This window comes from Planococcus citri, chromosome 4 (genome assembly GCF_950023065.1).
Source record: "Planococcus citri chromosome 4, ihPlaCitr1.1, whole genome shotgun sequence".
Taxonomy (NCBI): domain Eukaryota; kingdom Metazoa; phylum Arthropoda; class Insecta; order Hemiptera; family Pseudococcidae; genus Planococcus; species Planococcus citri.
Window position 1 is genome coordinate 42,794,589 of NC_088680.1, and position 27,156 is coordinate 42,821,744.

A 27,156-nucleotide genomic window follows, 5' to 3' on the forward strand; every position below is an offset into this window, starting at 1 on the left:
ATTTTTCGTATTAGGTTTGCTACAGTTTGCAGCCGTATACTCGGAATTGTCTTCACGTGATTTAGAATATCAGCGACGGGTAAATAATTTTGAATCAATGCCATGCTTTAGATGTTTTCTTATTACCAGTAAAAGTAAAAAATAACATGAAAAAAATCTTCAATAATCAGTTTTTAACGTGATTAAAATTAAGAAGATGATTGGTTTAGAGTGATTATTCGGTGCTGATCTGACGTTTCTACCCGAACACACTTTGTCTAAAAAAAAAAGTAACATTTTTGGAACTTTTATACAGATTCAAATTCTCGCTTCAAGAAACCTGGACGACCGCCTTAACTATTTATGGAAAGCAACTTTAATGAATCAAAACATCCAGTATATTCCTTTATCTATGGAAGTATCCGTGTGTATAAGTGGACTGAAAAGTTTATATGATGAAAAAATGGTATTTCCTAATCATCCCCAAAAGAAGTAAGTCTTTAACTCTAAAATCACATTTTATTGAATTTGTGTAAAATCATGCACCATCTAACGTAAGTACATTCTCCTTACAGAATTGTTTCCAGATATATGGAACTAGTCTGCTCTTTAACCATTATTACGGATACATGGCAAAAATCACCGAATGTGAAGCTGAGGGTGCACAATGCGATATTTTATGATCGAAAAAACATATCTCAGGAATTCCTGGATGATGTAAAAACATATTTTCACGCCGAGCTGTACAACGTGTCCTTTGATCCTACAGAAAGAATACTTCTGCCTTCTATTGAAGAGTAAGTGAACTACTCATCAGTAACATTTTTTTACTCGCTAAAGTTAAGAGGGTGGGTGGATTATGATACATTAATGGACTATAAAAATGAATACTTCAGATGGATTGCTGAATACACAAAGCAACAAGATTACGATTTGAATGACCCGATCAGAGATGCAAAAGGTTACATGCAATTCAGCATGCTGACTTTTACAGCTTGCTGGGATACGCTGAAGACTTCTGACATTTGGGACAGAACGTAAATATACCTAACTAAACAATAAATTTTTACCACAATTATTAGAAGATTAAACATCATAATAATGGCTTTCTTTTACATCTCAAGAGATGGACAAATACATGTTCGGGATGAACACCTTGGTACGGTGACAAAAAGTAGCCTATCACCTCTAGAGATGTGAAAGAAAAAAATTGACCATTTATAGAAAATTAACCCAAACTGAAATATTACATAAATCATTTATTCGCAGATTTCGCTTCAAAACTATTTATAACACAGTGGTCAAAATGCGAACATTCAACTCGAAAGAAAAAATCGGTTACTTCAATAATTCCATACTGAAATACGAAGCGATCCGATTACCCTTTAAGAACAACGAATTCTTCATGGTCATTCTGTTACCTTATCCAGATCAACCATTAGAATCAATCAAAACATTCACAACCTCTGAATATTTCCAATTATTCGAATATGTCAGCACGAATATCGAAAACATCGATTACACCATTCCGGTTACGATGAATTCACCTGTGTTTTCTTTAAACGAAAAAGGTGCTAGTATAAGTGGAGATACTATCGTCTGCGATTCATTTTCAGCTCGGCAGACCTTCAACGAGACCAATATCAACTACAAACCGTTTTATGTCGATAGGCCATTCGGTTTACTTATTTATGACGAAAAAATGCGCTACGTTTTGGTGCATATGTGGGTGAAAAATCCTATTACGACCTTTTCGAATCCTATTTCTCAAATGCAATGGAATTTGTTTATTAATAATTTGTGAGTGTAATTTTTGTTACGTTGTGGCGTTCAACGTTCAATTTCTTAACTTATCTATTCTCATTGTTGAAAATGTATAAAAATATAATATTCTGAACCCATATTATTATTTTTTTTCATGCTCCGATGTTTAATAATGGTCAAGAGAATAATATGCTTTCATAAAGATGATATAGGAGTTTTCTGGAGATCTGACATTTTTTTTTTTTTCATTTTTGAGAAAAAAATAATTACAAGTTTGGCATTTATTGCAAAAATACCATTCGTTTACAAATGGGGAGGGGACGACGTATTTTTTCACATTTTTGTCTACACATTGGTGAAATATCTCAAAAATGCAAAAATTTTTATTTTTATGGTTTCTAATGGTATTACCTATTGCAATAAATGCCAAACTTGTAATTTTTTTTCTCGAAAATTAAAAAAATGCCAGTCGAATTTTCTGATACGTTATTCCACATAAAAAGAACTAAAACTTGAGAATTTTTTCAGAATTATTACTCGTCGAGATCTTGATTATATTTAAATTATAAGTTTTTAATAGATTTTTTTAGTTTTTTGAAAGTGGCAACACTGATTATAACATCATTCGTCAATTACGCTCTCAAAGTACTATAATTTGAAAAAAAGTTCAAAATTCTATACCACATTCAACCGGGGCAATTTGCAACTGAAATTCGCCATTTTCGGCCATTTTGGAAAATTTTAGAGGGCCACAGCTCCGCCATCCGCCAAAAAATCGAAAAAATTTCCGGTTTTCGTAATTCATCGTCGTTTGATGACCTCTACACATGATCTGATATTGAGAAAAATCGAAGACCCATCCTGCAAAAATCCGTCAATTTGATATGGAATGACCCAAAAGTACCTATAGGAAAAAATCGTAGATATTGATATCATTATTTTTCTGATCAGGATTCAAATAAATAAAAGCAATCGCCTTCAGGAACAACAGGAAAAAAATCCCATTATACATAGGTCGGTACATATGCATATCGCACCTCGGGAGTAATAAGGTCACATCTCAAAAAAGTGAAATTTTACAGGAGAGTGATTTTCTTTTTTTAAAAAACTTTATTCATTATTTTTATCAACTTATAATTAATTGTGAGGAATGAATAGCACCTTATTTTAAAGATCTGGTATCCTACCTTCATTTAGCATAAGAACACTTTGGAAAATAAAATCTTAAAGAGGAAATATTTCGATGTTTGGAAAACAGTTTGAGTTATAACCTTTCACTAAAGTTGATGTGGAGGCGAAAGGAAGTGTCCAAAAAAAATTTCATGATAACAAAGTTGTAGAGAATTAAATTTCCAATCGACATGATGTCGTTAGTTTTTTTCAAGAGTGCTTAGTTTTTGAGTTTTTCTCAAAAAACTAAAATTTCATGATATGTGCAAATTCATTTTTCTGAAAAGTGATCAATTTAAAAAAATTTTTCCATTTGGTACAAACCAATAAAAAATGCACTCCTTGTGACTATTTCTAACTGACAAACATTCAAAACAATCAAAACTATTTGTTAACACTTTGTATGTACGAAATTTGCTCAAAAAAGGTGGAGTTTTTTGAGATGTACCCTTCTTACAACTCCAAACAACTTGCAATGTTGTTGAGATTTTGAGTTAGGCCATTTGCGTTTTTTACAAGATCTAGATAATGTACCCAACTCAAAGTGTAATTTTTGGTTGAGGGGGGTCATACAAACTCCAAAAATGCAAAAACATCAAAATCAATTTTTTTTGAGATGTGACCTTATTACTCCCGAGGTGCGATATGTACCTACCTATACGTATTATTTTCCCAATCATGATTGGGAAAATAAAGGCAATCTGTATGAATTTATGTAAGTATGAACTAGAGTAAAAAAGTAGGCAAATTGATGGCACGTTTTACTTTTCAGATATTCTAATATGTAATTTTATTGTAACATGAGATCACCTTTATTCATGGCGGGCTGTTATTTCTAACACTGATAACCTATTTCGTTTCCTAAAATTATACAACCTAATAAGTTCGAGTATATTAATCCACTTCTCTATCTACATTCTACATGGGCTTACATTTTAAATGAATCGTATCAATATCATTATTGTCCCAATTAAAACAAATTAAAAAAGATTAACTCACACCAATTCAATAAAGGCAGATAATAATCCAGGTTAGCATAGGTGAGAATAAGCAGTTTATTACAACTTGTACAACCGCATGAGAACCAATTAGTTGAAAAAAAGTTCAACAGTGGTTTTTTTCGAAAGTGTTTCTTAATTTTTTCGGGTGAAATTTTTGACGAAAGAATTTAAATATGCATGAAAAAACAGGCCTGTCGTTATTTTTCGTAATAGGTTTGCTACAGTTTGCAGCCGTATATTCGGAATGGTCTCCGCATGATTTAGAAGTTCAGCTAAAGGTAAATAATTTTCAATCATTGCTATGCTTTATATGTTTTTTTATTAACAGTAAAAGTAGATAATAAATAAAATGGAAAAAAATCTTCATTAATCAGTTTTTAACGTGATTAAAATTAAGCAGACATTTGGTTTAGAGTGATTATTTGATGCTGATGTGACGTTTCTGCCCAAACACACTTTTTCTGAAAAAAGTAAACTTTTTTGGAATTTTTATACAGATTCAAACTGACACTTACAATTCCATCAACAAACGTCGTGACTTTATATGGGACGCAACTCTACCGAATGAAAACATCCAGTTTATTCCTATATCTGTGGAAGTATCCGTGTGTATAAGTGTACTGAAACAGTTATACTATGAAAAAGTCGCAACGCCTAATTATCCCAAAGAGAAGTAAGATTCACATTTCACTGAATTTGGGTAAAATCACTATCCAAATAGTGCATTCTTTTCACAAAATTGTTTACAGATTTATGGAACTAGTCTGTTCTTTAACCATTATTACGGATAGATGGCAAAAATCGCCGAATATGAAGCTGGGGGTACACAATGCGATATTTTATGATCGAAAAAACATATCTCAGGAATTCTTGAATGACGTAAAAACATATTTTCACGCCGAACTGTACAACGTGTCCTTTGATCCTACAGAAAAAATAATTCTGCCTTCTATTGAAGAGTAAGTGTGACTACTCATCAGTAACATTTTTTTACTCGCTAAAATTAAGAGGGTGGGTGGATTATGATACATTAATGGACTATAAAAATGAATATTTCAGATGGATTGCTGAATACACAACGCAACAAGATTACAATTTGATTGGCCCGATCAGAGATGCGAATGGTTACTTGCAATTCAGCATGTTGACGTTTACAGCTTGCTGGGATACGCTGAAGACTTCTGACATTTGGGACAGAACGTAAATATACCTACAATATATTTTTACCACAATTATTAGAAGATTAAACATTAAAATAATGGCTTTCTTTTACATCTCAAGAGATGGACAAGCACATAAGTATTCGGAATGAACACCTTGGTGCGGTGACAAAAAGTAGCCTATCACCTCTAGAGATGTGAAAGAAAAAAATTGGCCATTTTTAGAAAATTAACCCAAACTGAAATATTACATAAATCATTTATTCGCAGGTTTCGCTTCAAAACTACTTATAACACGGTGGTCAAAATGCGAACATTCAACTCGAAAGAAAAAATCGGTTACTTCAACAATTCCATACTGAAATACGAAGCGATCCGATTACCCTTTAAGAACAAGGAATTCTTCATGATCGTCCTGTTACCTTACCCGGATCAATCATTAGAATCAATCAAGAAATTCTCAATCGCTGATTTATACCAATTATTCGAATATGTCAGCGCGAATATCGAACACATCGATTACACCATTCCAGTTATGATGAGTACACCTGTGTTTTCTTTAAATGAAAAAGGTGCTAGTATAAATGGAGATACTATCGTCTGCGATTCATTTGCGGCTCGGCAGACCTTCAACGAGACCAGTATCAACTACAAACCGTTTTATGTCGATAGGCCATTCGGTTTACTTATTTATGACGAAAGAACCCGCTACATTTTGGTGCATATGTGGGTGAAAAATCCTATCACGGCCTTTTCGAATCCTATTTCTTATATGCAATGGAATTTGTTTATTAATAATATTTGAATGTTATTTTTCTTACGTCGTTGCGTTCAAGGTGCGATTTCTTAACTAAGCTATTCTCATTGTTGAGAAATGTATAAAAATATAATATTCTAAACCCATTATTTTTTTTTTCTATGATCCGATATTTAATAATGGTCAAGAGAATAATAATATGCTTTCATGAAGGTGATATAGAAGTTTTCTGAAAATCTAACATTTTGATTTTTTTTCATTTTCGAAAAAAAATTACAAGTTTGGCATTTATTGCAAAAACACCATTCGTTTACAAATGGGAGGGGGAGGGGATTTTTTGCACATGTTTGTCTACACATTGGTAAAATATCTCAAAAATGCAAAAATTTTCATTTTTTTTAAGTTTCTGATGGTATTTTTGCAATAAATGCCAAACTTGAAATTTTTTTTCTCGAAAATGAAAAAAAATGTCTGTTCAATTTTTTGATATGTTATTCCACATTAAAAGGACTAAAACTGAGGATTTTTTCAGAATTTTTACTCGTTGAGATCGTGATTATATTTGAATTATAAGTTTTTAAATATATTCTTTTAGATTTTTGAAAGTGGCAACACTGATTTTGACATCATTCGTCAATTACGCTCTCAAAGTACTACAATTTGATAAAAAGTTCAAAATTCTATGCCACGTACAACCGGGGCAATTTGCAACTGAAATTTGCCATTTTCGGCCATTTTGGAGTGCTTAGAAGCTCTACAGCTCCGCCAAAAAAAATCGAAAAAATTTCCGGTTTGCGTAATTCGTCATCGTTTGATGACCTCTACACTTGATCTTATAAATTGAGAAAAATCGAAGACCCATCGGGCAGAAATCCGCAAATTTGGCATGGAATGACTCTAGGGTACCTATAGGAAAAAATCGTAGATATTGATATCATTATTTTTCTGATCAGGATTCAAATGAATAAAAGCAATCGCCTTCAGGAACAACAGGAAAAAAACCATTATACGTAGGTACGTATGATTGGGAAAATAAAGGCAATTTGTATGAATTTATGTAAGTATGAACTAGAGTAAAAAAGTAGGCAAATTGATGGCACGTTTTACTTTTCAGATATTCTAATAATGTAATTTTATTGTAACATGAGATCACCTTTATTCATGGCCGGCTGTTATTTCTAAAACTGATAACCTATTTCGTTTCCTCAAATTATACAACCTAATAAGTACGAGTATATTAATCCACTTCTCTTGTCCATTTGGGCAATTCGTTGCAAAAATTGACAATTTTGGAATTTTCTCAAGATTTAAGATTTTCAACTAGTAAAAAAATACACTTTTCAACATAGGTATCATTTCGGATTTTCGATATACCTGCCCTACAATCGATTCGGAATATCGAACTTAATTCTGGATCAAGTTTTCAGCTGCCTCAGTTGATTACCACACCTTCTGGAGCGATTAAAAGTTGATGGAAAAAATGCAACTTTTGCGAAAAACCATGGGAATTAGTATATAAAACCGATTTTCTGATTTTCATCTTTATGCTATTCTCTTTTCAGAGAAATACCTACATATTACGCAAATCGGTTATTTCCGCCATTTTCAAAAATTCGTCAAAAACTGCAAAATCAACGCTGATGACTCAAAATCAGGTTCTCAAGTCTTGGTAATAAGTTACTTTTTCGGTGAGTCGTTCAGCTGAATCGGAAAAAATGAGTTGTGAATAATAGTTTACTATGGTAAGCAAAATTTCGAAGAAAATGTAATTTTCGAAAATTTACAAGGGGACTTAGAACTGTTCAAAATGGCTTGAAATCCTTTTGACCAAAATCTGACTTTTAAACATTCGACAAAATTCTAAAAATGAACCTCGACACCCATAATTTTGACTGATGATGAAACTAGCTTTTGCACGTTCATTCAAAAAATTTTGAAAGCAATCATCTTCAGGAACAAAAAGAAAAAAATCTCATAGGTACGCATTATTGGGAAAATAAAGTCGATTTGTATGAGCTAGAGTAAAAAAGCAGGTAAATGAATGGCATATTTCACTTTTCAGATATTCTAATAATTTTACAGGTGTGTGAAATCATCTCAAGGTACTCGTATTTATATGACTGCCTGTCATTTCCAACACTGATAACCTATTTCTTCTCCTCAAAGTACAACCAAATAAGTATTTATTAAACCACCTCTCTATCTATGAAGGCTTACATTTTAAATGAGTCGTATCAATATCATTATAGTCCCAATTAAAACAAATTAAAAAAGATTGACTCGTACCAATTCGATAAAGGCAGGTAATAATCCACGTTATCATAGGTGAAAATAAGCACTTTATAAACACTTGTACTACCGCATGAGAACCAATTAGTTGAAAAAAAGTTCAACAGTGGTTTTTTCGAAAGTGTTTCTTGATTTTTTCGGGTGAAATTTTTGACGAAAGAATTTAAATATGCATGAAAAAACAGGCCTATCGTTATTTTGCGTATTAGGTTTGCTACAGTTTGCAGCCGTATATTCGGAATGGTCTCCGCATGATTTAGAAGTTCAGCACATGGTAAATAATTTTCAATCATTGCTATGCTTTAGATGTTTTCTTATTAACAGTAAAAGTAATAAATAACGTGAAAAAAATCTTCATTAATCAGTTTTTAACGTGATTAAAATTAAGCAAACATTTGGTTTAGAGTGATTATTTGATGCTGATGTGGCGTTTCTACCCAAACACACTTTTTCTGAAAAAAGTAAACTTTTTTGGAATTTTTATACAGATTCGAACTGACACTGCGAATTCCCTCAACAAACATCTTGACTTTTTATGGGACGCAAGTCTACCGAATGAAAACGTCCAGTTCATTCCTATATCTATGGAAGTATCCGTGTGTATAAGTATACTGAAAAATTTATACTATGAAAAAGTCGCAACGCCTGCTTATCGCAAAGAGGAGTAAGATTCACATTTCACTGAATTTGGGTAAAATCACTATCCAAATAGTGCATTCTTTTCACAAAATTGTTTACAGATTTATGGAACTAGTCTGCGGTCTAACCATTAAAGCGGATACATGGCAAAAATCACCGAATGTGAAGCTGGGGGTACACAATGCGATATTTTACGATGAACAAAAAAACATATCTCAGAAATTCTTGAATGACGTAAAAACAAATTTTCACGCCGAACTGTACAACGTGTCCTTTGTTTGGATAGAAAAAATACTTCTGCCTTCTATTGAAGAGTAAGTGTGACTACTCATCAGTAACATTTTTTTACTCGCTAAAATTAAGAGGGTGGGTGGATTATGATACATTAATGGACTATAAAAATGAATATTTCAGATGGATTGCTGAATACACAACGCGAGAAGATTACAATTTGATTGGCCCGATCAGAGAGGCGAACGGTTACTTGCAATTCAGCATGTTGACGTTTACAGCTTGCTGGGATACGCTGAAGACTACTGAAATTTGGGACAGAACGTAAATATACCTACAATAAATTTTTACCACTATTATTAGAAGATTAAACATTAAAATAATGGCTTTCTTTTACATCTCAAGAGATGGACAAGTACCTATACATAAGTATTCGGGATGAACACCTTGGTACGGTGACAAAAAGTGGCCTATCACCTCTAGAGATGTGAAAGAAAAAAATTGACTATTTTTAGAAAATTAACCCAAACTGAAATATTACATAAATCATTTATTCGCAGGTATCGCTTCAAAACTACTTATCAAACAGTGATCCAAATGCGAACATTCAACTCGAAAGAAAAAATCGGTTATTACAATAATTCCATACGGAAATACGAAGCCATCCGTTTACCCTTTAAAAACAAGGAATTCTTCATGGTCGTCCTGTTACCTTACCCGGATCAACCATTAATATCAATCAAGAACTTCTCATACGATGAATTATACGAATTATTCGAAATTGTCAGCGCGAATATCATACACATCGATTACACCATTCCAGTTATGCATTATTCAACTGTGTTTTCTTTAAAGGAAAAAGGTGTTAGTATAAATGGAGATACTATCGTCTGCGATTCATTTTCAGCTCGGCAGACTTTCAACGAGACCGATATCAACTACAAACCGTTTTATGTCGATAGGCCATTCGGTGTACTTATTTATGACGAAAGAACGCGCTACGTTTTGGTGCATACGTGGGTGAAAAATCCTATTATGACCTTTTCGAATCCTATTACTCCAATGCAGTGGAATTTGTTTATTAATTACACGTGAGTGTTATTTTTTTTACGTCGTGACGTTCAACGTGCGATTTCATAACTAAACTATTCTCATTGTTGAAAAATGTATAAAAATATAATATTCTAAACCTATTATTTTTCTATGATTCGATATTTAATAATGGTCAAGAGAATAATAATATGCTTTCATGAAGGTGATATAGAAGTTTTCTAAAAATCTATAACATTTTGATTTTCTTCCATTTTCGAGAAAAAAATTACAAGTTTGGCATTTATTGCAAAAATACCATTCGTTTACAAATTGGGTGGGGGCGAATTCTTTCACATTTTTGTTTACACATTGGTAAAATATCTCAAAAATTCAAAAATTTTCATTTTTTTAGGTTTCTGATGGTATTTTTGCAATAAATGCCAAACTTATAATTTTTTTTTTCGAAAATGAAAAACAACGTCTGTTCAATTTTTTGATATGTTATTCCACATAAAAAGAACTAAAACTGAGAATTTTTTCAGAATTTTTACTCGTCGAGATCTTGGTTACATTTAAATAATAAGTTTTTAAAACGATTTTTTCAGGTTTTTGAAAGTGGCAACACTGATTTTGTAATCATTCGTCGATTACTTACCCTCTCAAAACTCTCAAAGTACTACAATTTGAAAAAAAGTTCAAAATTCTATTCCACGCACAACCGGAGCAATTTGCAACTGAAATTTTCCATTTTCGGGCATTTTAGAAAACTTTGTCGCCCTACAACTCCGTCAAAAAAAAATCGAAAAAATTTACGATTTTCGTAATTCGTCATCGTTTGATGACCTCTACACATGACCTTATTCTGGGAAAAATCGAAGACGGAAGACCCATCTTGCAAAAATTCGTGGATTTGGCATGGAATAACCCTTAAGTGCCTATAGGAAAAAATCGTAGGTATTGATATCATTTTTGTTCTGATCAGAATTCGAATAAATAAAAGCAATCGCTTTCAGAAACACCTGGAAAAAAATCCCATGTACTTAGGTAGATAGGTAGAGGTACGTATTATTGGGAAAATAAAGACAATTTGTATGAATTTATGTAAATATGAACTAGAGTAAAAAAATAGACAAATGGTGAAATGGATGGCACGTTTTACTCTTCAGATATTCTAAAATGTAATTTCATTGTAACATGAGATCACCTTTATTCATGGCCGCCTGTTATTTCTAACACTGATAACCTATTTCGTTTCCTCAAAGTACAACCAAATAAGTAGTATATTAATCCGGTTCTCTATCTATGTAGGCTTACATTTTAAATGAATCGTTTCAATATCATTCATTATTGTCCCAATTAAAACAAATTAAAAAAGATTAACTCACACCAATTCGATAAAGGCAGGTATAATATTCAAGGTTATCATAGGTGAAAATAGGCACATTATGAACACTGGTACAACCATATGAAAGCTGATTAGTTGAGAAAAATGTATAGCTCTGATAAGTGAATGTTTTCGAACTTTTTTCTAGATTTTCCCAGGTGAGATTTTTTTGGTAACAGAATTTGAATATGCTGGGCAAAATAGACCTATTGTTATTTTTCGTAATAAGTTTGGTACAGTTTGTAGTCGTTTATTCGGAATGGTCTTCATACGATTTAGATGTTCAGCGACGGGTAAATAATTTTCAATTTCTTCAATTCTTCATACTAAAATTATATTTTAACGTACGATAAAAATTAAGAGGATAATTGGTTTAGGCGATTATTCGGTCCTGAGTGACGATTCTACTCAAACACACTTTTTCTAAAAAGTATTTTTTTTGGAACTTTTATGAACAGATTCAAACTGACGCTTCAAATTCCCTGAACAAACGTCGCGATTTTTTATGGGAAGCAACTCTACCGAATGAAAACATCCAGTTTATTCCTCTATCTATGGAAGTATCCGTGTGTATAAGTGTACTGAAAAATTTGTACTATGAAAAAGTCGCAACTCCTATTCATCCCAAAGAGAAGTAAGAATCACATTTCACTGAATTTAGGTATGTAAAATCACCATCTACCAACCTATAGTGTATTCTTTTCACAAAATTGTTTAATGATTCATGGAACTTGTCTGCTCTTTAACGATTATTACGGATATATGGAAAAAATCAACTGATGTGAAGCTCAGAGTAAACAATGCGATATTTTATGAACAAAAAAATACATCTCAGGAGTTCCTGGATGATGTAAAAACATATTTTCACGCCGAGCTGTACAACGTGTCCTTTGATCCTGCAAAAAAAGAAATACTTCTGCCTTCTATTCAAGAGTACGTGTATCTACTCATCAGTAACATTTTTTCACTCACTAAAATTAAGGGGGGGGGGTGGGTTACGATACATTAATGAACTATAAAATTGAATACATATTTCAGATGGATTGCTAAATACACAACGGCACGAGGTTATAATTTGATTGATCTGGTCAGAGATGCAAACGGTTACATGCAATTCAGCATGTTGACTTTTACAGCTTGCTGGGATAAGCTGAAGACTTTTGCAAATCCAGCCAACACGTAAATATACTTACAATAAATAACTACCCTAGTTCGTATGCTAACAAAGAAATAGCCTATCGTCTCTAGATATGTCTAATAAAAAAATTTACGATTTCAAAAGAAGGAACTAAAACTGAAATATACATAGCATAATTATTATGGCTCAATATGATACAACGAATCTAATGACTATCATTAATTCACAGGTTATACTTCAAAACCACTTATAATACAGTGATCAAAGTCCAAACATTCAACTCGAAAGAAACAGTCGGTTACTACAATAATTCCGAATTGAAATACGAAGCTATCCGATTACCTTTCAAGAACAACGAATTCGTCATGATCATTCTGTTACCTTACCCAGATCAACCATTACGATCAATCAGTAAATTCTCAATCCCTCAATACCTTCAATTATTCGGAAATGTCAGCACGAATAACGAAAACATCGATTACGCCATTCCGGTTATGATGAATTCACCTGTGTTTTCTTTGAACGAAAACGGTACCAGTATAAATGGAGATGCTATCGTCTGTGATTCCTTTTTAACTCAGAAGACTTTGAACGAGAATAAAATCGACTACAAACCGTTTTATGTCGATAGGCCATTCGGTTTACTTATTTACGACGAAAAAATGCGCTACGTTTTGGTGCATACGTGGGTGAAAAATCCTATTACGAGCTTTTCGAATCCTGATTCTCATATGCAATGGAATTTAGCTATTATGAATGACTAAGTTGTTACGTTGTGGCGTTCAACGTCAAATTTTTCAAACTCATCTATTCTCATTGTTGACAATGTTTAAAAGTAATACAATATTCTGAACGATAGCACCTGAAGTTTGCAAAGTTATTTCTTGTCTATCCTATAACAGAATGTTGTCGATAAAGCTCAAGTCTACGAACCAGTTAACTTAGCTAGCAATAAAGTTCTTCATTCAAACTCCTTCTGGAGAGCCAAAATACTACATCGATCAAAGAAATTGATCTGAAAATTTGTAATTTTTCAAACGAGGGCTTCTAGTAAAACATCAATAAAACGCCTTTCACAGTTGGCAATTTTTTTCAGTAAAATAGCAAAAATTCACCAAAACTGGAAAATATATTTTGCAGAATAATTTTTTGACAAATCACAATATCTTTTCACGACTAAATTAAAATGCAGATATCAGCAAATGCAGAAATGCTCACAAGACAATCATCTGAGATGTCTGTACGATAAATGCTCAAATAGACACGTGGCTTTTCCACACGATTCGAATGAATAAATTATTATCTAGAGGGAGAAAGATACACATAATTACTCAAGTGGGCCTTCTCGTATTATACTCGTAGGAAAAAATCGTAGGAATTGATATCACTGTTGTTCTAATTAAAATTCGAATAAAAATAGATAAATTACATTAGATGCACCCGTGCCAATTCATAAAGATAAATAGGCCGATTATGAACACCTTTAGACATAATTATATGTAAATGGGAATCCGTAGAAAGAAATTTTTAGTAGGTACATAGTATAACTTGTGATTATTCGTACGAGTATATCGTATATGAATATACATATAAATATAACTGTCTAGTTGAAATTCTCCTATCTAAAGTTCTTTAAAAGTGAATTTATCGGTCACGAAATAGTGCGTCTCCACATTCGAACATGTCGCGAAAAATATCACTGATCTTGGCAATGGGTTTGCTACAATTCGCAGTCACTCATTCGCAATCGTCTCCTTCTGACTTAAGTATTCCGCAACAGGTAAATGAACTTTAATTTTTCTCCATCAGTCAAGCATTGACAAAACATTAATTTAAATAGGTACCTACCTACATCTCGTAAGTAGTAATTTTTTGAAAATACGTCTTTTTTTTTAATAGATTCAAATTAAAATGTTCAATTTTATGAACAAACGTCAAGATTTTTTATGGAAGGCAACTTCACTGGAGCAGAACGTTCAGTTCATTCCTCTATCTATGGAAGTATCTATGTGTATAGGTCTACTGAAGTATTATTATGAAGACGACGCAGTTGCTCAGTACCCCAAAAATGAGTAAGTATAGATCAGGAGTATTTGTAACACTTTTTTCTCATTCTAAAAAAAATCATGATAATATTGAATGATATTCTATACTCAAACAACCTTGTTCAATTTAGTGAAATTTGATAGCTTCAAATTCCGAACAATAAGACGAATGAATTTTTTAATGTTTCTAAAATTGGGAGAGGAGAATTGTTTATTGTGGCACTCAGGGGGCTTGTAGGTATCAAGAAAATTGACTGAAATTTGAAATCAGCACTAACATCACATGACCTATAACTTTTTTGTTCTTTTCAAAATTTGACCAAAATTGAGAGGTACAAGTCCATCAGGATACCTCGATTGTAAACACCCGAATTGTTCGTTTCAGTATGAAATTACTTCGGTTTTTTGGTAGATACCTAATCAAAAGCTTGTTTGCAGATTTCTGAAAATAATCTGTTCTGTAATCAATATTACGGATTCGTGGCAAAAATCATCCAACGTGAAACTAGAAATGAAGAATGCGATATTTTACGAACAGGAAAGCACACCTCAGCGTTTCTTAGACGATGCAAAAACATATTTTCACGCCGACCTATACAGCGTTCTTTTTGACCCTACAAATAAAGTAGCATTTTCGACTTCCATTAACGAGTACGTCTATAGATTAATCACATTTTATAAATGTTATACAGGGTGTCCAGCAAGGTGGCCAGGGTGGATCGTTTTAGAAAAATTGTCATGTGATTCGAAAAAAAAAATTTTAATATAATTTTGGCTTGGGTGATCTTTTGACGCCCACTGTTTTGTATAAATGTAAATTAATTACTCATTTTCAAGTAGGCAAGTACACTACCTTAAGGAAATAGCAACCTCATCATAAAATTATCATATTATTTTGAAAAACAATTTTTTATTAAGTTTTTTTATTGTTCAAATTGTTTCTAAATGTCTTCAGTACTTCAATATTATCATGTTGAAATCATTGGAAAAGTGCAAAGTTCATTTTTATCAAATTCAAAGATCGTCTGAATAAAAAAGAACGTTTTTTTTGAAGATATTCGAGTACGAATTTTTTAAAAAAATTTCTACACTTTGTTTACGGGGGAGGGGGGAAGGTTCTACATGGGCCTAACAATTTTGAATTTTTTCCAACGTCTTGTTAAGGTCATTTGGCCATAATTTTAGGGTAAAATACTCCATTGGATTAAAAAAATACATAAATTGAAAAATTTTTGTCAATAGTTTACAGTTTTTGGGCTAAAATTGAAGAGCTCAAAAAGGATGAAAAAATGTCAAAAAATCTGGACTCATCAATAGGTTTGATGCGAAAGTAACCTTTTAAAATTCAGCCTCAGAAGCAATTTTTTTAAAATCTGTTTCTAGCGCCTTCAATTCGCAGTTCGAGCAAAAAATCGTAAGAATAAAAAAAAATGTTCTCATTCTTTGATGTATTTTCTGCACTTGTGATCAAAAGTGGATTTTGACTTATGCTTTTCAGTGACGCAGGCCTCCACGTGGACCTAATTTCCTCTCCATTATAGTTTTAAAGATAGGCCACAGTAACTTCACAAAATATGTAATTTTTTTCAAGGAGGTTCACGTCTAAATCTCCGGCTAAATCCAGATCTAAAGTACCACCGTCCACTGATCAAACATTTTGTGTATTTTTTTTCAAAAGATCGATTTATGATAATACATATGCATAAAAATACATAGGTACGCACTTATTTCAGATGGATTGCTAATCATACCGAAGAACGAGCTTATGAATTGAATACGTTGGTAAGAGAAGCAAAAAATTACGTACAACTCAGCCTGTTGAGTTTTACAGCTTGCTGGGATAAGCCAAAAACTTCAGTCAATTCAATCAAAATGTAAGTGAATATTTACTTCATACTGTTGTAATACTCAAAGAGAATTAGACTACGGTTCTGCATATTTGCCATCCCAAGATTTCGTCCAGAACACATTTTCCATCCATAGAGACGGTGAAATACGCTATGTTCATTGATTCAAGTACCTATGTACTTACTCTCTAAATTTGAAACAGTCAATTTCACTGCTTAGCAGTCACGACATTTTGCCTTTTTAAAGCAGTAGTTTTTTTTTTACTGCAAAACAGTGAAAAATTACTGAATTGGTCAGTCAAAATGATTTTTTACTGACCAATTCAGTAAATTTTCACTGTTTTGCAGTAAAAAAAAACTACTGCTTTAAAAAAGCAAAATGTCGTGACTGCTAAGCAGTGAAATTGACTGTTTCAAATTTAGAGAGTATTGCTTGACCAATGACCATGTGTAGAGATGACAAAAGAACAATCCCATGACTACCTTTGGAGATGCTGTAAAGGCTAAAATAATGAAAATCTGGTATTGATTTAATTATTCGCAGGCTGAACTTCAAAACACCTGAAAATGACATCGAAGTAGAATCATTCAACTCGAAGGAAACAATCGGCTACTACAACAATTCCGAACTAAAATACGAAGCCATCCGATTACCTTACAAGAATAACGAATTCGCTATGATCATCGTACTACCTTACCCAGATCGATCCTTACAATCAATAAGTGAATTCTCATTCGACCAATACTCTCAATTATTCAGAAATATCCGCACAAATAAGCAAAACATCGATTACGTCATTCCTACAATGAGTTCATCTGTGTTCTCATTGAACGAAAATGGTACCGGGGTGCATGGAGAAGATCCTATCATCTGCGATTCATTTTCAGCTCAACAGACTCTCACTCTCAGGGACGATAATACAAAAATCAACTATAAACCATTCTACGTGGATAGACCATTCGACTTATTAATTTATAACGAAAAAACAAAATACATTTTGGTACATTCGTGGGTGAAAAATCCTACTTCAAATTTCTCAAATCCTGATACTCACATGCAATGGAATTTATTCATTACGTATATCTAACGTTGCTTTGTTTATTTTGTATAATTTTTTCGATTTTGTTTCCTTTAATATAAAATTATTAGAATTTATGTAGCTGAATTGTTCCTATTTTCTTTTAATGTGTTCAACCTGGAAATTCATCGCTCCACAGGATTCTAGTCTGCATTCATCCTAATCTTTCGTTTTAAACTTTGTGCACATCCACAGGAATTTGGATGGGGATTTCCACTTTTCGTAAATTATGTTTTATAAGTACCTACCAACACTTAATTTCATATATCGGATCATCTTTGTTTACGAGTTTAAACAGTCATTATTTTCAACTTCGATAACTCGATTTTTTTCTTCGAAGAAACAAGTACCTATACCTAAGTATATTGTAGTATCAATCAAATTCCTATCTACGAACACCATAGGCACGTGGTTTTTCTTCGCGTTTCGCGTGACTTCCATTTCTATCAAGAATCTAGATAAATATAGGAGAAAACTGTATCAACATCACCATTATCCCGAGTAAAATTCGAGTAAACAAATTATGATGCACTCGCGTCAATTCGACACAGTAAAGGTTATCAAAATGATAAAAATATGCTTGATTAAACATAGAACTGGTAACCGTTGAAAAAAAAATTTAGTAGGTAGTGATATGTGATTGGGTACAGCGTGAATTTATGTAATCGTTCCACTAAATTACATTTTAAAAAATTTTACCGGATTTTTTTTTCTTATTTAAAACAATTTTAACGACCTAAATTCGAATATGTGGGGCAAAATATCGATTTTTTTCGCAATTGGTTTGCTACAACTTGAAGCTGCTTGTACCAACTCTCGATCTTCTCCTCCTACCTTAAGTATCCAGCAGAAGGTAAATAATTTGATTTTTCTATCGAAGTTCTGATCAGTGCAATAAAATAAATTTGAATTTTCTAAACGATAAATGTATTCTTTAAAACTTAGATTCAAAATGATATTTTAGATAACATACACGCGCACGATGATTTTTTATTGAAAATAACGCCGCTGGCACAGAATATTCAGTTTATTCCTTTATCTGCCGAAGTGTCCGTGAATATATTCAAACTTAAGTATTACTACGAAAGTGACTTGGCTCTTTACTTCACCAAAGATGAGTAAGTCTAGAATCAAATCACAATCATACTTCATTACTCCCAATTATTAAGCTGCTTTACAAACCGAATTCTTTTTCCACAATTTTCTTTACAGGTATCTGAACCAAACCTACTTTTTATCCAGTCTTACGGATACGTTGCAAAAATCTTCAGACGTTAAACTTGAAGTGAACAATGTGATATTCTATGATCGAGAAAACACATCTCAGCCATTCTTAGACGATGCGAAAAAATACTATCACGCCGAGCTACACAACGTTTCCTTTGACCCTACAGATAACGAAACACTTTTGGTTTCCATTAACCAGTACGTTATCGATAATTTCCTTTTACACTTTTAAAAAAATTTATCTATTTATAATATATAAAAATTAATATTTCAGATGGATTGCTAAAAATACAAAAAATCGAGCTCAGAAATTGTACCATTTAACAACAAAGGGGAAAAGCTACTTGCAAGTGAGCCTGTTGAGTTACACAGCTTGCTGGGATAAGCCGAAGACTTCTACCAATTCAATCAAAACGTAAGTAGAACAGTGCACCGAATTTGTACTTTTATGGGATGACACCAGAAATATTCCACCCATTTTGAACTTACAGTTAATTTATGGATAATTTTTCATCACAGACTGAACTTCAAAATACCTCATCAAGAAAAAATCAAAATCCAAGCATTCAACTCGAAGGAGAAAATCGGCTACTACAACAATTCCAAGCTAAAATACGAAGCCATCCGGCTCCCTTACAAAAATAACGAATTCGCTATGATCATCATGCTGCCTTACCCAGACCAACAATTGAAATCAGTGAGCAATTTTTCAACCGCCCAATACCTCCATTTGTTCGGAAACGTCAGTGCCCATCAGGAAAACATCGATTACACCATTCCTTCCATCAATTTACCAATGATCTCTTTAAATGAAAATGGCACCGCTGTAAATGGAGAAGATCTCATTGTCTGCGATTCATTTCCGGTCCAACAATCTCTCGTCAATGGGAATAAAACGGACTACAAGACGTTTTACGTCGATAGACCATTCGGTATATATGTTTACAACGAAAAAACCAAAATTGTTTTGGTGCATTCGTGGATAAAGAACCCTATTTCGAGTTTGAGCACTGTGGGTTCATCTCCTAGACAGAATTCCGATGTCCTACTCATTCAAAGTTCAAATTTGTACGAAATTTTTCATATGCTCCTATAAGTTGTTATAAAAAATACATTTTTTGCACGTTTGAAAATAAATGCTGAAAATTTATTACGATTATAAAAAATTTAATTATTCCTGTGCCCATTAGAGAAAACTTGTTGAAAAGATGGCAGAAGTCCATAGAGGTACTGTGAAACCTAAAATTATTTTCTCATATAGGTCACCAAATTTTCGGTTTACCAGCACCCCCCCCCCCCCAACAAAGCCTTTATTTTCGTCCATGAAGTCCCATGACACGTTTTCAAAAATCCCGAAAATCATCACCCAATTTTAAGTTTAAAATTGTTCAGGAAAGTTCGAAAAACATTTTCGTTGAAGTATTTGAATTTGATAGGTCCCGAGGTCACTTTTGAACAATTTTATTACAGGGTCATTTCATGTCAATTCGACAAGAAGTGGTGAGGGGGTCAGCGATTTTTTTGAAACTTTTCCTACGGAAAGACTTTTTGAAGGGAAATGGCGCAAATTGCAGCCCTCTAACCGTTTTTTAAAGGCTGCTAGGGGGTGTCAAAATTTTTAGTGAACATAAAATATCATCCATTTCCGCAGTGGATGACTCGATAACCGCGATACTACCAAAATGGAACTTTTTCCCAGAGTTAGGGGGTTTGAAAGGCTTTTTGGTGATATCATAAAAATCAGTGTTGCCACTTTTTTTCGTACGAAAAATTCGCTCGAAAAGTTTCAAAACGTAGTTTTCCATAGATTAAAAAATAAACAAATTTCAATTTTTTTCGATGAGTGTAATTTTCATCAACTTTTTCACGAAATAGTCAGAAAAAGGTCAAAATAAAACAACAGAATAAATTTTAACTTTTTTTGATGTTTGGAATTGAAAATTGAATTTTTTCGAATTTTGATTTTTTTGTGATGCGTTCATTTCATCGAGTCAAAGGGTTTTTTTCAACTTTTTGAACGGATACGTAAAAATAGGGGTCAAATGGGTCAACTTCACCAATCAGAACTTTTTTTCGTGTTTTAAACAAAAAATCGCAATTTTTCAGCAAACTATCAATTTTTATAAATCGACTTCAAGAAATAACACCATCCCAATTTTTTAATATGTTGTTCAGCATGAAAAGTTGTCCATAATACATATATTTTTTCAGAATTTTTAAGAGTCGGAACGATATGAGAACTACGTTTTGAAACGTTTCAAGCTAATTTTTCGTACGAAAAAAAGTGGTAACACTGATTTTTATGATATCACCAAAAAGCATTTCAAACCCCCTAACTATTGAGAAAACTTCCATTTTGGTAGGCATCGCGGTTATCGAGTAATCTACTGCTAAAATGGATGATATTTCAAGTTCATTGAAAACTTTGACACCCCCTGGCAGCCTTCAAAAAAGGGCTACAGGGCTGCGATTTGAGCCATTGGTTATCCATTCTGAAGGTCTTTCCACAGGAAAAATTTCAAAAAATCGCCTACCCCCCTTACCACTTCTCGGTCGAATTGACGTGGAATGACCCAATTGAAAGGACGAGTGGAATTTGGAAAGTCCGTGCTGTATTGTGCAGCTGGTTTTCTCAGACTGAGAACACTTTGTTCCAGTTGCCCTGTTGACTAATAAATTTTTAGCCCATCTCTATCTTGAATTTTTTTTTTTTTGCAAATATTTTCACCAAATCGATAATTTTTTGACCTCTTAGCCTCATTTTACCAACTGTTCATTAAATATAAGTATATTACGAGTACTCGAAAACACAATTACAATATCCGTGTAGAAATTCCATCAGATTAAAAATGATGGTTTTAGAGTAATTCCAAATAAGATGACATTTTTGGTTCGTAAGAAAATGAGAATTTTCTCGGCAATCAGGAAAGGTGAAATGAAAGCGTATTATTTTCGTCATGCGAATTAGAAAATGAACGAGAGGAAGATGAAAAAAAAATGAAATTATCGTTAAGCTTTCAACTTGACGTTTTAATTAAGTTGGTGTCAGTGCTTAAGTCACCACGAGTTCAGAGGAGCGAGGTGCAATTTGTTGTTGAAAAGTTTCATCGTCATCGTCGCGTTTGATTTTCATTCGCGATGGTAATTTTTAATAGCGGTAGATTTTTAAGATTTATTCCCAGTATTTTTTAAAACAACGAAAAACGCGTTTACAATTGGTAGGTATATCTAGAACACCATATGTTTTTTTTCTGCTCGTCGAAAACGAAGTTTTTTTTGCTTTAACAAGCGTCCAAAAAAAGAAAAGATGATGACATGGCACTTACGAAAATTCTTTTTAAGAGTACTTCAAAAGAACGATTTCAATTTCGGTTTCGTAGTCTTTGTTTCAAACGGTTTACTTGTCAAGTGGATATGCTATTTGAGAAAATTCGTTTTTTCCCTTCTTGTTGTATGTACTCGTACTAAGATCTCTCGTTGTTAAAACGAATTTCAAATGGAAATAATTCGATGCGGAATTTATTTCAAATAATCAGTCAACTTTGTAATACAAACAGTTTTTTTTTTTTTAGCTTTCGCGATACCAGGGTCGTTTGAAAATGATTTTTTTCACTTGTTATTGTTACCCTATTTATTTACTTTTTAGGTGTTTTAAATTCGCGTGTTTATTTTAGAATCGGAATCAATTCTGATTTCTTTTTGTACTGCCTACGGCGGTGTTTAAGTTCGCCTCGACGAGGATTCAGGATATTCGCAGTTGTTGTGAGAACGCCATGCTGTACAAATTATACTTAAGTAAAATGAACGACTACTCGAGCGTACCATGCCGACTTGGCGGAATATTCAACCACTGTGGTTTACTTTAACCGAGTCGATTCTCTTTCTTTTTGTGTATTTTAAATGATTTTCTGGTTGTTTTACTGTCGCAAACTCGGTGTTTTTAAACGACGTATTGTTTTGTATAGCCGGCCCAGTCGCGACTTCGCTACCCTATACTTATACTTATACCGGTGCAACGGTGTGATTTTAGAAATGAAGTGCCTGTTGTTAACACTGTTGTAAGTGGTGCACGTTTTTTATGCGAATATTTCCCCTTTATTCGTTTGTCGTAATCCGCCAGGCAGCGTTTTCTTCTTTGAGGAAACAGTTGTTAAATACTCGACCCAGATCATCTTTGAGGGGCCAAGAGGGCAAACCTCTTGACTTGAAGTTGTTGGCACGTTATGCTGAAATTCATTCGGGTAATTGAAAAGGCTTATAGTTGGAGAAATACATCGCCAGGTAAATTTCAATGGAAACGAAACTAGAGAAGTCCCACTCCTCCAATCTGCTTTCAAAAATTTGTCAAAAATTGGAAAATTTGTCAAAAATTGGTCATATTATTTTGTTTTGAAATAGGCAAATTTTAAATGATGATTTTTTAAAAATTCCTAGTTTGAAAAAAAAGCAAACAGGCTCCAGCGAACTGAGGGTAAAAGCTTTCGAAAATTCTTTTTTTTGATAGGTTAAAAAGCAATGTTTTTTACATGGGGAGTTTTGTGGGAGGAGGGGTGTGGTCCACTCTCTCCCCCTTTGCTTTCGTCCCTATGGGACTTATAAAAATGGGTTGACATTTTGAAAGAATTTGGAATACTTTGATGAAAATGTTTCTCGAGCACTTTTGAGGCTCCAATAGAGTCATGATTTTCATAATTTTTGAAAAAGTATCATGCTACTTATCAAAATAGATTTTCTGGGGCACTTTTCACCACCACACAGCACAATTAAAAGACGAAATTTCGAATGCCTCTTTCATCCCCACCATCTTTCACGCCCTTTTCATAGGCAGCGTTTCGTTAAAAGTGCAGATCGCTACTTCAATAATAATAATAGACACTCTATCGCGATTACAAGCACATAAGACGCGAACATTAAAAGTTATGTTTTTCACTTTTTTTCTTTTTTCTTTGAAAAACTCGTTCGTTATAATTCGCGTCGCCTTTCTTTTTAATTTTTTCCAGGGGTGCATATATCTCTACATATAGCTTACACTAGAAAGACAAACTACTCGAAGCGAAGAGTGGCACTTCCTGTCATGGTAAGCGTATTGTGTAAAACGATACTTGATCACTTTCAACTTTACCACAATGTACTATACACGGATTACTTTGTTCGATAATTTGCGCTCAGCACTTGTTCCCTATAAGTACTCGAAAGTTGTATAATTTCATAGATAGCGTACAGGAATTACCTCGGCACCAAGAAGAATATATTGTAAACACGCTCCATTCTCGACGCCTGGTCGCTTTTTTTTCAAAAAAAAAAAAAAAAAAAAAAGATTGTAAATTTATCTCATTCTTTGTATAGTAATGACGTAATCGTACAGTGAAAAAAGAATAATTAGCGAGTTTTTTCGTACACTACGAGAAGAACAATAAAGCAACAAATACACAGAAATTTTTTTTACAAAAAACGAACGAAGGAAATGTTACAAAATACAGTCGTTTTATTATACACCTAGGTATGTAACGAGGAGGAAAAGACGGGAAGAAAAGTCGTAAACAATTTGAGAAGAAAAAAAAACGAATAAAAATCGATGAAAAAAAGCGAGACTAAAGAAGTACAAAAAACTAAAAAAAAAAAATGTGAAAAGAGTACCTACTTAAATAAAGAGAAAAAAAAATGGTGGAAAACATCGCCACTTCAGATAAAAGAAAACTCTAATGAAAGAAAAACAAACCGTTTTAGTATTATATAGAAAGGGTAGAAAAGTATCATTCGTTTTTTTTTGGTGCGTTAATTAGTCATATTAAGTTAATTAGTTCGTCTTGTAGCGATATAGGCTCTGTTGACCCTTTCGGATTCATTATTACATTATGCGTTTTACGGATCGTTAACGCGATGAATTTCTGGCCCAATGCTTGCCTATGCCTATGTGCGTGCAGCTTGCTAGTTCACTTCAAAATGATGTATAAAAGTCCCACTGGCGAGCGCAGAGCGCCGGAAGACGTCCGAAAATTTATAGCTGGACTGAAATTGTGTACTACGTAAAGACTAACTCGAACGTCGTCGTCGTTGCTCGTATTGCGCGAATGGAGGAATTTTGCGCTAGCTGTGCTTTTCACAACAAGTGTAACTTTGATAAATGATCGTAACGCTGTGTGAGATCGTTTAAAAGCGAAAGAAATATGATACGAGTTGATTCGAAGAGTTTTTAATCGTTTCCAATACCTCGCTGACGATATTGAAGTTCTCACTTAGTTTCCAAATGAATAAACCGCAATAAACTGCAGTATAGACAATTTTCGTATTTTCCATAAGGTGTTGTAGGTAGGTAATCCGACGCAGAAAATCTAATTTCGAAATTAAATCCATTCCGTGGAGATGCGAATTCCTCTATCGAGCGATTTGATATTTATTATAATATGGTTGGTAGTAAAAGAAAATTGCAATACGTGACTGCGAATTAGCTATTAAAGTAACGAACTCATTCATCCAGGTAAGTACTTGTACTTGTATCAGAATGGACCGTTATGATTTTTTTTTTTTTTTTTTTTTTTTTTGAAAGTGTAATGAAGGTTATACAGAGGACACATACCTATATAAATTTTGTCTGGCAAATGATTCAATTTTTTACAGCTACGTACATAAAAAACCTTGGATGCATTCTAATTCCGAAAGGAAAATTTTCAAACATCAAAAAATAGCTTCATTTTCGAAATCGAACCGAAAGGAGTCGATATCATACGACAGAGGAGAGATGAAGAGGAGAAGTCAGTGGCAGATCATGAAAATGGAGTGCTTACATTATTTTTGGTGAATCATTCATGAACGAATTAAGTCATATAAGTGGCTAGCTCGCGAACAAATTGATTCATTTAATTAATTGTTAGAGAATCATTCACGAACAAATTGATTTATTTTTGATGAATCATTCGCGAACGAATTGATTCATTTAATTAATTTTTAGAGAATCATTCACGAACGAATTAGTTGATTCATTTTTGGTGAATCATTCGCAAACGAATTAAGTCATATTACTATTAGTGGCTAGCTCGCAAACGAATTGATTCATTATTGGTGAATCATTCGCGAACGAATTAGGTCATATAAGTGACTAGCTGGCGAACAAATTGATTCACTTACTTAATTATTTTTAGAGAATCATTCATGAACAAATTGATTCATTTTTGGTGAATCATTCGCCAACGAATTAAATCATATACATGACTACCTCACGAACGAATTGATTCATTTAATTTATTTTTTGGAGAATCATTCACAAACGAATTGATTCATTTTTAGTGAATCATTCGCGAACGAATTGATTCATTTTCGGTGAATCCATTCGCGAACGAATTTATTCATTTTTGGAGAATCATTCGCGAACGAATTGATTTCATAAATCAATGATTACAAATTGATCCACTAAAAATGAATCTATTCGTTCGCGAATGACTCTTTTGAAAAATGAATCAATTCGTTCGTGAATAATTTTCTTAGATGAATTGATTCACTGAAAAATGAATCAATTTATACCTACTACGTTGACAATTTGCATGAAAACAGATCGACTTGTTCGGGGTAGAATGGCACATCGATTTTACCCATTTGTAACCTCTAGAAAAAAAAGAAAAAAATACAATTTTCAAGGAAGACATTGAGCGTTTTTTTTTTTTTTTTGGCAAACATGATCCTCCATACTTGAAAACAATCTCAATTTCATTTTTTTGGAGCCAGTCAGATCGAGCTTGGAATTTTTCCAACTAAGCACGTGAGGCAAAGAAAGCCTAATCTTAATTACATGTCATAAATTGTTTCGCAGGATGTCAGAGATCACAGATCAACAAAGATGATCAAAATTTGAAAGTTCTGATTATAATTATTTAGCACTTTGTTTGGCTCAACAGTCGGGATGACTTCATATTATGAATAAGTACGATGATACATAGATGGACACTCACCCACCACTTTTCATCTTCTGTTATCCTTATAATGAAAATTCAATACTAACCTAGAACAAAACAAAAAAAAATAACATAAATTAATAATTTCCAATAAATTTATCTTAGCTGTAGATAAGAAAATAATTGAGAGATGATACATACATAAATAAGTATACTTATTAAAATTCCTACTTAATTTTGAAAAATGCTAGATTACTATGTACCTCGATACTCAAAATAAGAGTATCTTGAATGGAAAAAAATTCTTAAAATAAGTACTCGACATACCTAAAAAAAAATGGCACAAATACATACGTAAAAAATTTTCAAAATTATAATCAATTCGTAAAAATTTGCTGTCGGTTTCAAAGCTGATCAAAACTACTAGAAATATCTTCTAATCATTCTGAGGGCGGGGGGGCAGATCATGTAACTGAAGAGAGCTCAATATTTTTACGCAGTTGTGATATTTTGTAAAACTGGTCAGTG

At 33.1% G+C, this 27,156-nt stretch overlaps 5 protein-coding genes across 6 annotated transcripts in view; 4 read left to right on the forward strand and 1 right to left on the reverse strand.

Moving 5' to 3' along the window:
- Pde9 (phosphodiesterase 9) overlaps positions 1–26,720 on the reverse strand; it is a 92,165-nt gene extending 65,445 nt beyond the window's left edge. Inside the window, exon 1 of the mRNA XM_065364769.1 lies at positions 26,686–26,720. The gene's annotated coding sequence lies outside the window, so the exon portion shown is untranslated. The remainder of the gene's footprint in view (positions 1–26,685) is intronic.
- Positions 3,853–5,879, forward strand: LOC135843382 (serpin B10-like). Its single transcript, XM_065361248.1, has 4 exons — positions 3,853–4,192; positions 4,412–4,873; positions 4,974–5,114; positions 5,345–5,879. The coding sequence occupies exons 2-4, from the start codon at positions 4,551–4,553 to the stop codon at positions 5,877–5,879; spliced, it is 999 nt and encodes a 332-aa protein (XP_065217320.1). The 5' UTR covers positions 3,853–4,192; positions 4,412–4,550.
- LOC135844809 (uncharacterized) lies at positions 8,618–10,183 on the forward strand. Its single transcript, XM_065363164.1, has 4 exons — positions 8,618–8,784; positions 8,861–9,073; positions 9,174–9,314; positions 9,551–10,183. Exons 1-4 carry the CDS (start codon positions 8,705–8,707, stop codon positions 10,083–10,085), a joined length of 969 nt encoding a protein of 322 aa, XP_065219236.1. The 5' UTR covers positions 8,618–8,704; the 3' UTR covers positions 10,086–10,183.
- Positions 11,397–13,372, forward strand: LOC135844634 (serpin B10-like). Its single transcript, XM_065362879.1, has 4 exons — positions 11,397–11,699; positions 11,865–12,339; positions 12,445–12,585; positions 12,774–13,372. The coding sequence occupies exons 2-4, from the start codon at positions 12,131–12,133 to the stop codon at positions 13,306–13,308; spliced, it is 885 nt and encodes a 294-aa protein (XP_065218951.1). The 5' UTR covers positions 11,397–11,699; positions 11,865–12,130; the 3' UTR covers positions 13,309–13,372.
- Positions 18,121–19,892, forward strand: LOC135845898 (leukocyte elastase inhibitor-like). Of its 2 annotated transcripts, none has more exons than XM_065364770.1 (5): positions 18,121–18,368; positions 18,461–18,633; positions 18,728–18,940; positions 19,017–19,157; positions 19,262–19,892. In XM_065364770.1, exons 1-5 carry the CDS (start codon positions 18,264–18,266, stop codon positions 19,836–19,838), a joined length of 1,209 nt encoding a protein of 402 aa, XP_065220842.1. In that variant the 5' UTR covers positions 18,121–18,263; the 3' UTR covers positions 19,839–19,892. The 2 variants fall into 2 exon arrangements, 1 of the variants encoding a protein (XP_065220842.1); XR_010558853.1 differs by having other exon boundaries at positions 18,122–18,368; positions 18,480–18,633.
- Positions 26,721–27,156: the final 436 nt, after the last annotated feature.

Bases quoted from the DNA above. Each gene is read 5' to 3' on its own strand.
- LOC135843382 (XM_065361248.1), top strand. From the start codon at position 4,551: ATGAAAAAGTCGCAACGCCTAATTATCCCAAAGAGAAGTAAGATTCAC. The intron at 4,874-4,973 runs GTAAGTGTGACT...TGAATATTTCAG, and splicing joins ATTCTGCCTTCTATTGAAGA to ATGGATTGCTGAATACACAA. The intron at 5,115-5,344 runs GTAAATATACCT...ATTTATTCGCAG, and splicing joins TCTGACATTTGGGACAGAAC to GTTTCGCTTCAAAACTACTT.
- LOC135844809 (XM_065363164.1), top strand. From the start codon at position 8,705: ATGGAAGTATCCGTGTGTATAAGTATACTGAAAAATTTATACTATGAA. The intron at 8,785-8,860 runs GTAAGATTCACA...AATTGTTTACAG, and splicing joins CCTGCTTATCGCAAAGAGGA to ATTTATGGAACTAGTCTGCG. The intron at 9,315-9,550 runs GTAAATATACCT...ATTTATTCGCAG, and splicing joins ACTGAAATTTGGGACAGAAC to GTATCGCTTCAAAACTACTT.
- LOC135844634 (XM_065362879.1), top strand. From the start codon at position 12,131: ATGGAACTTGTCTGCTCTTTAACGATTATTACGGATATATGGAAAAAA. The intron at 12,340-12,444 runs GTACGTGTATCT...TACATATTTCAG, and splicing joins CTTCTGCCTTCTATTCAAGA to ATGGATTGCTAAATACACAA. The intron at 12,586-12,773 runs GTAAATATACTT...ATTAATTCACAG, and splicing joins TTTGCAAATCCAGCCAACAC to GTTATACTTCAAAACCACTT.
- LOC135845898 (XM_065364770.1), top strand. From the start codon at position 18,264: ATGTGGGGCAAAATATCGATTTTTTTCGCAATTGGTTTGCTACAACTT. The intron at 18,369-18,460 runs GTAAATAATTTG...TTTAAAACTTAG, and splicing joins CCTTAAGTATCCAGCAGAAG to ATTCAAAATGATATTTTAGA. The intron at 18,634-18,727 runs GTAAGTCTAGAA...TTTTCTTTACAG, and splicing joins CTTTACTTCACCAAAGATGA to GTATCTGAACCAAACCTACT.